The sequence below is a fragment of the Schistocerca piceifrons genome, chromosome 3, assembly GCF_021461385.2.
Source record: "Schistocerca piceifrons isolate TAMUIC-IGC-003096 chromosome 3, iqSchPice1.1, whole genome shotgun sequence".
In the NCBI taxonomy this organism is placed as follows: domain Eukaryota; kingdom Metazoa; phylum Arthropoda; class Insecta; order Orthoptera; family Acrididae; genus Schistocerca; species Schistocerca piceifrons.
This window is the reverse complement of record NC_060140.1, coordinates 177,951,043-177,961,544: the sequence shown is the minus strand read 5'-3', so window position 1 is coordinate 177,961,544 and position 10,502 is coordinate 177,951,043. Positions and strand designations below refer to the sequence as shown.

The 10,502-nt window shown below is 43.3% G+C and overlaps 1 protein-coding gene and 1 pseudogene across 1 annotated transcript; one reads left to right on the top strand and one right to left on the bottom strand.

Annotated features, from left to right (window-relative positions):
* The first annotated feature begins 2,767 nt into the window (after positions 1 to 2,767).
* LOC124790685 lies at positions 2,768 to 2,885 on the top strand (annotated as a pseudogene).
* Positions 2,886 to 7,595: 4,710 nt separating this feature from the next.
* On the bottom strand, positions 7,596 to 8,581 carry LOC124790062 (the record flags this gene model as incomplete). Its single annotated transcript, XM_047257626.1, has 2 exons — positions 7,834 to 8,581; positions 7,596 to 7,735 (listed from the first exon to the last, which is right to left on the bottom strand). Coding segments are annotated over exons 1-2 (888 nt in total), but the record flags the coding sequence as incomplete, so codon positions are not given.
* Positions 8,582 to 10,502: the final 1,921 nt, after the last annotated feature.

Sequence of the window (10,502 nt, the reverse complement as noted above, 5' to 3'; positions counted from 1 at the left end):
CTCCGGGCAAAAGGAGTTCCGACACGATTAGGAGGTATCGCATGACCTGGTCACCTCAGTGTATGAATGGAAGTCTAACACATGTTTAATGTAATCAATACTATTTTATGCACTCAGTCTTCAGGCCACGAGTGGCCTACCGGGATCATCCGACCGCCGTATCATCCTCAGTGGAGGATGCGGATAGGAGGGGCGTGGGGTCAGCACACCGCTCTCCCGGTCGTTATGATGGTATTCTTGACCGAAGACGCTACTATTCGGCCGAGTAGCTCCTCAAGTGGCATCACGAGGCTGAGTGCACCCCCAAAAATGGCAACAACGCATGGCGGCCTGGATGGTCACCCATCCAAGTGCCGACCACGCCCGACAGCGCTTAACGTCGGTGATCTCACGGGAAGTGTATCCACTGCGGCAAGGCCGTTGCCAGTCAATACTATTTACGAAGAGATAAAGTCATATTGTGCAAGCAGTATGTCGATACGTAGGTCCTAATTTCTCTGTATAGCGCTGAATTTTCTTCTTATTTTGGTGTCAACTCGCGTTATTAAGTTCGTTTTATTGTTCTTTAGAAATAGACATTCTGCACTCTTCAAAGAATCGGGGCCTATTTATCACTACCTATGAGAGATTTCTGAAAGTCTTTTCAAACGCCACTAAGACTGACCTCTGTATATTTCTGTCAGAGAAGCCGGTGCTGCAGCCTAGTAAAGAGTCTCGGTGAAGCTTGCAAGCTCCGAAGGGAAACGTCGAGTCGGTTGGTGGGATGCGCACGGATAAACCATTTTGTACCTCTCTGCCAGTGAAAGTCAGCAATCCGGGTAGGACCACTATTCAACGCGAATATAGAATAGCATTTCTGGAAACTATCCTTGTAGCAACAACCATATTCTCCCTCTTTCAAAGCTCTCATCTGACTATATATTTTTTTCCATTACATAATTCATGGGTAATTGTAAAACTATTGCTTACTGGAACTGAACCTAGTTTTTTCAGCTCCTTGTTAGAAGGAAGCTGCGCTCCTGCTGAAAAGAATCCAAATACAATTTGATGTCGAAATAATTCCTGTCGCAACTTCCACATACACAGGGCGGTCAGACACAGTCTGAGAAGCTTGTAAAGGTATTGCAGTGCAGGCTGTGCTGCGAAATTACCGTTAAGAAAAATTCGATACTTTGTGCAGTTTCCTAGCTAATTAACATTGAAGTTAGGTAATCAGGGCGTTGTGCGCGCAAATTCAAGCGGCCCGCCAGAGACGGTGTCGCCAAAGGTGTTCTTCGTTTGGTTTGCTAAACCGAACAAGAGAGGGATACAAAAATTGGACATGGTACGATAGTAAGGATTCGACCCGAGCCAAAGCTGAGCAGTCTCGTTAGCTATCATCTACGCTGTGAATACAACTCACAATAAATATCAACGAGGACATGTCCGAAAGAACAGATACCATCTTCATATAGATAAGGCTTACCGGCCAATGATCTTCTTCAATGCGGATGCACTCACATTGCCCGAACTCTTACAGGAATTGGTAGATTGACTGCCACAAGTAAAGAGTATAAGGGGCAGGGGCACTACAAATATAGTGTGTGGACCGTAAGTTGGAAGTATCGGTCTCACGGGGAGCGTGCCAGAGACAAGTCCCTGCGGTCGCACTATCCTCGGTGTCCCCGATGACTCAGTCGGATAGAGCGTCTGCCATGTAAGCAGGAGATGCCGGGTTCGAGTCCCGGTCGGGGCACACATTTTCATCTCTCACCATTGGTATTTATCAACGCCTGTAAGCAGCTAAAAGGTCTGGATTTCACTGTAATTTCATTCTTCGAGAGGTGCAAGATCACCAATGGAATCTGTTCTTTCGGACATATTCGAAAGAACAGATACCATGTTTTACGTATAATTGTATATGACGGGTCATTTGAATATGCGCGCGCAACGGCCTGATTGGCTAACTACAATGTTAACTGCATCGGAAACAGCCCAACGTAGCGAATATTTTTCTTAACAATTATTTCTCACCACAACCTATCCTGCAATACTCTTACAAGGTTTCCAGACTATTTCTGACCAACCTGTACATAAATGCATAGAAGCCATCCAAGAAGAAACCAGACTACGTAAAGCACAAGTGAGGTATACCTGTTAAATCCAGCCTACTCGTCAAATACAGGGTGTCTAGGAAACCTGCTTTCTCGGATCGCTAGACAACATTCAAACAAATCGTATTAATGAGTATTATTAAAAATGGAAAAGATTACAATACTTAACGTTGTGATTACACAGATGTTTCGCAAGCAAACAGCGACCTACGAAATAAACAAGCTTCTTCAGTGTAAATGGCTGCTATACAAGTGCCTGATCATGAAGCTGCTATTTGATTGAAGTGGGCCGCGACCAGTCTGGCGCGGCGCTTATGTCCCCTTCACATAGGGACCACTGCTGTCGCGTTGTCGTCCTGGAGGGAGGTCGTCAGCGTGCGATTGGCTGACTTCTTATTACAGCGTTCTCTGTTCTGTCGTTCCCGACTGGCGTGCCGGGGCTTGTCTTTACGCCGTACCCATACCGACAAAAGAAGTGGCACTTTACAACTTCTTCACCCTTTGGGACTGCCCATAAGTCTATTGTGATGGAGAAAGAAAATAAGTACCAGTACTTACGAAAACCTCACATGGACAGTAAAATAACATTCAGAGTGAAATGCCAAATTGGTCTCACAGAAGTGGAAGAGTCCGTGTGAGTCGATATTCGTTTATTGATCCTTATAATTAAGACAGGCAACAGCCTTGCCGCGGTGAATACACCGGTTCCCGTGAGATCACCGAAGTTAAGCGCTGTCGGGCGTGGTCGGCACTTGGATGGGTGACCATCCAGGCCACCATGCGCTGTTGCCATTTTTCGGGGTGCATTCAGCCTCGTGACGCCAATTGAGGAGCTACTCAACCGATTAGTACTAGGTTAGGTTAGGTTAGGTTAGGTTAGGTCAAGAATACCATCATAACGACCAGGAGAGCGGTGTGCTGACCCCACGCCCCTCCTATCCGCATCCTCCACTGAGGATGACACGGCGGTCGGATGGTCCCGGCAGGCCACTCGAGGCCTGTGACGGAGTGCTTTTTATAATTAAGAAAGTAAACTGCGTTTATTATAATGGTAAAGAGCATTAATAGTACAGAAATTGTGAGAAACCGGTCTACGGCTTACAATTTTCTAGTTCAGTAAAACCAACTTGTCTGGAATTCAAAAAATTGATTAAAACGATAATTTAAAGGATAACTATTTCTTCCGTTTTTACCATAACTAAACAGCAATTAATTTGCTTGCCGCATAATTAATATTTCACACAAAAGCTACACAGTTAAAGAAGACACAATGCAAGATATGCCGCAAACCATTCTCGCTTAATCTTCGTTGATCCATTATGGACCGTGGGACGACGGCTGGCATGAACTTCTTCATGCAATAATTTACCAACAGCCGTAAGCATTGTAGAAATTTATTTTATTTTATGAACTTCTATGTGCTACCAGTTTCGGCATTATATTGATGCCTTCTTCAGGCCCCACTCGTCATAGTCGTGAAACCGCTATACACGGAAGGAGCCATATAACTGGATCCGTGAATCAATTCGTCCTGCAACAGCTCTTGGTGGCCAGGCGACACAGATTGGGGCGATTTTTCTCATTTAAGCACAACTGTGTAGAACTAACGAGTTCAATGGTAACCCCACTTCTGACGTATCCGAGCAGAAGTGGAACTAATAACAAGCACCGTCAGTGGCAAGAGTTAACATGTGTACAGCTTGATCTACAGCATATATCAGGGTGGCCGACCTTCCACATCGGTGAAATACTCCGGTGCATTCCCGACGCGAGCAATCCCAGCTCATCGAACGCCGCCTTACAGATTCCACACAGAAGACGTAGCGGGCCACCATCTTATCGCTGGCCACTGATGTAACACCACCGCATTCCAATCTCTGTCTTCCTCTACAGCTTTTACCCTCTACAGCTCCGTCTAGTACCATGGAAATTATTCCCTGGTGTCTTTACAGATTTCCTATCATCCTCTCCTTTCTTTTTGTCAGTGTTTCCTTTCCTCACCGATTCTGCGGAGAACCTCCTCATTTCTTACCTTATCAGCCCACATAATTCTCAACATTCTTCTGTAGCACCACATCTCTGTTCCAGCTTTCCCACAGCCCATGTTTTACTACCATATAATGCTGTGCCCCAAACGTGCACTCTCAGAAATGTATTCTTCAAATTAAGGCCTGTGTGTCATACTAGTATACTTCCCTTGGCCAGCAGTACTCTTTTTCCCTGCTTTTGATGTCATCCTTGCTCCGTCCGTCATGGGTTATTTTGCTACCTAGGTAGGAGAATTCTCCTACCTAGGTAGGAGAACTAACTTCAGCTACTTCGTGATCACCAGATCTCATGTTAAGTTTCTCGCTGTTCTTATTTCTGCTACTTGTTATTACTTTCGTCTTTTTTCGATTTACTCTCAGTTCATATTCTGTGTTCATTAGATTGTTCATTCCATTCTGCACACTTTAAAGCACTCCGTCTTCAGGCCACGAGTGGCCTACCGGGACCATCCGACCGCCGTGTCATCCTCAGATGAGGATGCGGATAGGAGGGGCGTGGGGTCAGCACACCACTCTCCCGGTCGTTATGATGGTATTCTCGACCGAAGCCGCTACTATTCGGTCCAGTAGCTCCTCAATTGGCATCAAGAGGCTGAGTGCACCCCGAAAAACGGCAACAGTGCATGGCGGCCTGGATAGTCACAAATCCAAGTGCCGACAGCCCCTAACTTCGGTGATCTCACGGGAACCGGTGTATCCACCGCGGCAAGGTCGTTGCCTCATTCCATTCTGCACATGCTGTAATTCTTATGACTTTCACTGACGACAGTGATGTTATCAGCGAATCGTATCATTGATGTCATTTCACTTTGAATTTTAACACCACTCTTGAAACTTTCTTTTATTTCCGTCACTGATTCTTCGATGTATCGATTGAACAAGAGGGATGAAAGACTACATCTCTGCCTTACATACTTTTTAATCCGAGCCCTTTGTTCTTAGTCTTCCACTCTTATTGTTCCCTCTTGCTTCTTGTACATATTGTACATTACCCATCATTCCCATAGAATATCTCTACTTTTCTCAGAATTCGAACATCTCGCACCATTTTACATTGTCGAACGCTATTTCTATGGACGTATCTTGATTTTTCTTCAGTCTTGCTTCCATTATCAACCGGAACGTCAGAGCTGCTTCTCTGATGCCTTTAACTTTTCTACAGCCAAAATGATCGTCATTTAACTGATCCTCAATTTCCTTTTCCATTCTTCTGTATGTTATAGATCGCATTCAGCGCATTTAGGAAAAGTCCCCTATTCTTAAAGGAGGTAACTCTATAAAGAAAACTTAACATATGAGTTATTCTACGTTACAATTGTGATCTGTTTGTTGATACTGTGCGACGTGTGCAATGTGGTTACCTCTCATTCTCACACATCCTTCAGCCATCCTTCTCAATGACTCACAAACTCCTGCAAATACATCTGACTCTCACGGGTTTGGGAACATGTACGGGACACATGACCCTACGACGTGTGGATGTAATCGACTAATGAGGAGTGCACGAACCTCTTTAAACATCATCATAACCAGTAATCTAAGTGATTGAGGCTTCGCTACTGGACCTCGCTTATTAATCGTCTGTATTAACTAATGTGTAGCCAACGGCCTTGCCGCAGTCGTAACACCGGTTCCCGTCAGATCACCGAAGTTATGCGCTGTCGGGCTGGGCTAGCACTTGGATGGTTGATCATCCGGTCTGCCGAGCGCTGTTATAAAAAACTGAAGAGCGAGCAAGCGAGTCCCCACTCTGCCTACCCTGCTACGTCACAGGGCGCTTCTACAGGCTGTTTCACAACGTAGTACCGGCCCTGCGGCGGAGCACGCTTCATATCTGTGGCGACGCCGCGTACAGATACGTCCCGGCTGTGTTTATTTTTAGACAAATGCATTAAGAGTATAAGGAAAACAAAAGACGATAGCTTCTTCGAAACAAAACATTATAGAGTAAATAATATTAACATAAGAACGGAAGTCAGTATTCTACTACAAACATAGAACCGAATGCCTCTTCATGTGAATGTATGTTCCTCTATTCGTAAGACGAACCAGATATAGTGCAATCAACCTGTAGAATTTAAGGCTTGTTCTTACTAAAATGTAGAAGTTTTCTTTAAAGGGTCTGCATTGGAACTTAACAATTCTTGCAACACGAAGAGTGTTTAAAAAGTAAGCAGAAATTTATAATTCCGTGTTTTGTATTAGTTCTGTTTGCACTGCTTTTTTGCCACTCTCTTCGTAAACATGTCTGAAAAGTATCTGTGCAATGTTTTGCATATTGGGTATTTACCCAGTTCTCAGTTGTCAAATGGTTCAAATGGCTCTGAGCACTATGGGACTCAACATCTTAGGTCATAAGTCCCCTAGAACTTAGAACCACTTAAACCTAACTAACCTAAGGACATCACACACACCCATGCCCGAGGCAGGATTCGAACCTGCGACCGTAGCAGTCCCGCGGTTCCGAACTGCAGCGCCAGAACCGCTAGACCACCGCGGCCGGCTCTCAGTTGTCAAAAAAGTTATATGTGTTTTGGTAGCATCAACTATTATTTGTTTTGTATAAAAATAGATTAGAGAATCTGTACTAAATTTTGTTATAAGAATGGAATAAAGTGTATCAAATTTTTAGGAATGTTAAATATTGCTTTTGGTGAGTCTCTTATGAGTAAACCCAGAACACACAAGTGGTATAAACATTTCAAAGCAGGCCTTAAAGGACAGCAGTTTTACAAGAATGGGTGAGATTAAAAATGCAGTCAAAAGGCCTATGAACTATCCCGAGGAAATAATTCCTAAAGTGTTTTGGGAATTGGAAAAAGAACTGGCATAAGTGTATAGCATGTACTGGGGAATATTTTGAATAGGATAACATTGTTGTAGATTAACAAGTAAAGTTCTTACCAAAAAATAAAAATTAATATGTGAACGCACCTTGTATGTCAAGCTTTTTACATAGAAGTCCAGAATCGGTATACGTGTCTCGAAAGAAATTTCAGTAGTGTTTAGATTAGCTATTGCACACATGTTTTAAGCAATATTCCTTAGAATCATGTGAATAGTAACCGAGATAGAGTTTTAGTGACAGAGTATATTCAAATGCTGCTGTTCTCTAGGCATTAAATGTATTACGTGATTGAATCACGTTCTGCTAGCGAAACGTTAATTGATTTTACCATGAAGCTCTCAAGTTATTCCTGGTTTTGTACAACAAGTGATAATGGTATTTATTGCTTTGGACAACATTTGACTGTATTTATCTTGGAAAATCTTTTACTACCATGTACTACATTTCTACCAAAAGAAATTTCATAGTGTATGAGCAGAGTCAGGCTTGAAAGAACACACAACATATTTTTCAAAAAAATATTCATTGCCTGTTTACATACATCGTATTTTAGAGGTCATCATCAACATTGTCACTATCATTACTGTCGTCGTCGTCGTCGTCCTCGTCGTCATCACTTTCTAAATTAATAACTATAGCGTCTATTACGTCTTCCATAACCCCATCCTTAACCCAATATTCTCTTTCAAGTTTCTCCACATGGAGGCAGTATGCACTCCAGTCATCTTGACTTATCGTTTCAAAACCTGTAACAATTGGGACAAGTTTTTGTATACGCTCTCTTTCGGTTACGGCAAAATTTAGTTCGGAATAAAACATGGAAGCTCAGAAAATGTCTACATACCTTCTTTCACCAACTGCAGCAACTTCGTCATGCAAATATCTCCAAGAATATTTCTTCCTCTGACGAAATTCTTGAGCTTTGCCCACGCCATTTCAATTGGATTTAAGTCACAGTTGTATGGTGGAAGTCGCAGCACAGTGTGTCCATGGGCTTCAAGTATTTTATTAATTTCAAATACTTTGTCTTCCGGCTTATGTTGTTTAATTAAATCAAATAATTTTGTTTTTCTCATTGTCAACTCAGCTTCCACCTTATTTTTTAATAACCATTCAATCATTTCGCTTTTATTCGAGGACCTAGTTGGAGCTTTGTTGTGTTCCTTGTTGTGATATGAAGCGTTGTCCATAACAATAACACAGTTCGGTGGCAGATTCGGAATCACTTTATTCGATATCCAATTAGAAAAATTTTCGTAGTTCATTTGCCCATGGTAGTCTCCTGTTGCACAACCCGCTTTATAAACCAACTGTGCGTTGGGTAAGAACCCATCTTTTGATCCAATATTCACCACTATAATCCTATTGCTTCCGCTAACATTGTCCATAATGCCCTCAACGCCAGGGCCCTGCCAACATTTTCTGTAAGTAATGTTATTGTCCACCCAAGTTTCATCAATATAAAAGAATTTTCTGCCTAGCTCCCTTAATTTCCTCACTTGGATCAGATACTTACATCGCCAGTCAATTATATCCGTTCTTTCTACGAGAATCTTTCGTTTACTTACAGATCTTTTCCAGGTAAATCCCATTTCACGCAATGTCTTGTGTAAAACATCTTTCTGCCAAGGAAAATGTATTTTTTGTTTCACGGCATTAAGCAATTTCCGTAATGTCGGCACTATTTTTTGGTTTATGTAAAAGTCCTCGATCGTTTGTCGAATGACTGATTTTGTGAAACTGTCTATGACGATGGGTTTCCTCCCTAAATTATCAGTTTTCCTTCGCGGCGATTCCATTAAACCATGCGGCTTGTTTTCACGTTCCTTCCTTATGCGTCCTATAGTGGCGAGGCTGACGTTTGCATAAACTGCAGCCCTTTGATTGGGGCTGTTAATGTTAACCAACAGTTCTTTTTGTGTTGCCTCCTTAACACACGCTGTAATAACGTTAGAGACGATCGAACGCTCGTTACTCCGCAAATACCTCCTCTTCTTCGTATTCCGCACATTTTCTTGCAATGCAGGGCGATTATCCATCACTTCGGGATACTGAAGTATATCAGTGAGTACACAAAGTCAACTGACTGACGCTGGCAACAAAGATTCCACAAACAGAAACGACGTATATCAGTATATCACTGCACGCTGAACTACACCGCTAGACGGGTAACAGGGCAACTGATTTTGGGTGGCCCTGTAGGCCAGTGGCAGCGTTCTTCCGGGAAAGGCCACTTCCCCCACCAAAGGCGCTGCTCGCTCTTCAGTTTACAGACAGACTATAGCGAGCGGAGTGCACTCAGCCCTTGTGGGGCAAACTGAGGAGCGACTTGAGTGAGAAGTAGCGGCTCCGGTCTCGTAAACTGACATTGGCCCAGGAGAGTGGTGTGCTGATCTCCACATCCGCATCCACTGACGCATGTGAGCTAAGGATGACACGGCGGCCGGTCGGTACCGTTGAGCCTTCTAGCCTGTTCGGGCGGCGTTAAGTTTATAGAAAATAGGGTAGTGCCCCACTGGCAATAACCACATCAGTTTTCTTTAGGAGAGACATAGGTGGTAAACAGCGCCTGTCATTTGTTTCTAAAGTTATAGCGCCAGGCACCTGTGGCCCACAGTTCCTGTTCACATATAGATAGTAAAGCGAGCATCATTTGTATTTACCCGCACGTGATTAATGTGACACATTACTATCCGATTTTTTATTAATCCCGTCACATCCCTAAATAAATTGCACTCTGTGAAATGCGGATCTTCAGCCCCGTCTTAGAATCTAGTCTGGCCTGAGAGCTTGCACATGAACGACATAAGTGTACGTGCAGTGCGCAGAAGTGTATTTCAGGCCTTTAGGTGCTCCTGTACGCCGTACACTTGGTTCGGGATCATCGTTCGCTCATCGCTATTCTAGTTCTTCAGTACACGGCGCGCGAACCGTGATAGTTCTACCGCAATCCCTTGTGCTTCTCACGAATGTTCCCTTGGCCACAGGTCGCTGGAACAACCTGCTGAATGTATTTTAAAATGGGCTGCGACACTGAGGATGCCGTTCGATATTTATAACACTCGACTGTCGATTAACGTCGTTGACTAAACCTCAACAAAATACAACGTCTACCATTTTGCACGCGGAATAATTTCTCTGTTTACATTCTTCATGCTCCACAGTATCACTAACGTTGTTCTGATGCCAATACAATCTCACACCAACACGTTCAGTATGGGTGATGTAGGAGACAGTTGTAAACACTATGTTTCACCACAGTCAAAGGTAAACACAAACGGTAATAAATGATGAGCGAACATCACAGAAAGACAGCCTTCACCACAGAGCTCCCGCTGTTGTTGACACTTGTAAGGTATTTGTAAATGTGCGTCTTATGTACCTGTGTGTACACAATGTTTAACGTTGATACTTGTATCGGAGTCCTTTTAATGGTGTGGTGAAGAGGAATTGAAATCTCTAAAAAAGACAATGACAGAAGTTGGAGGGAAAAACATAGGTAATTGCGAAGAA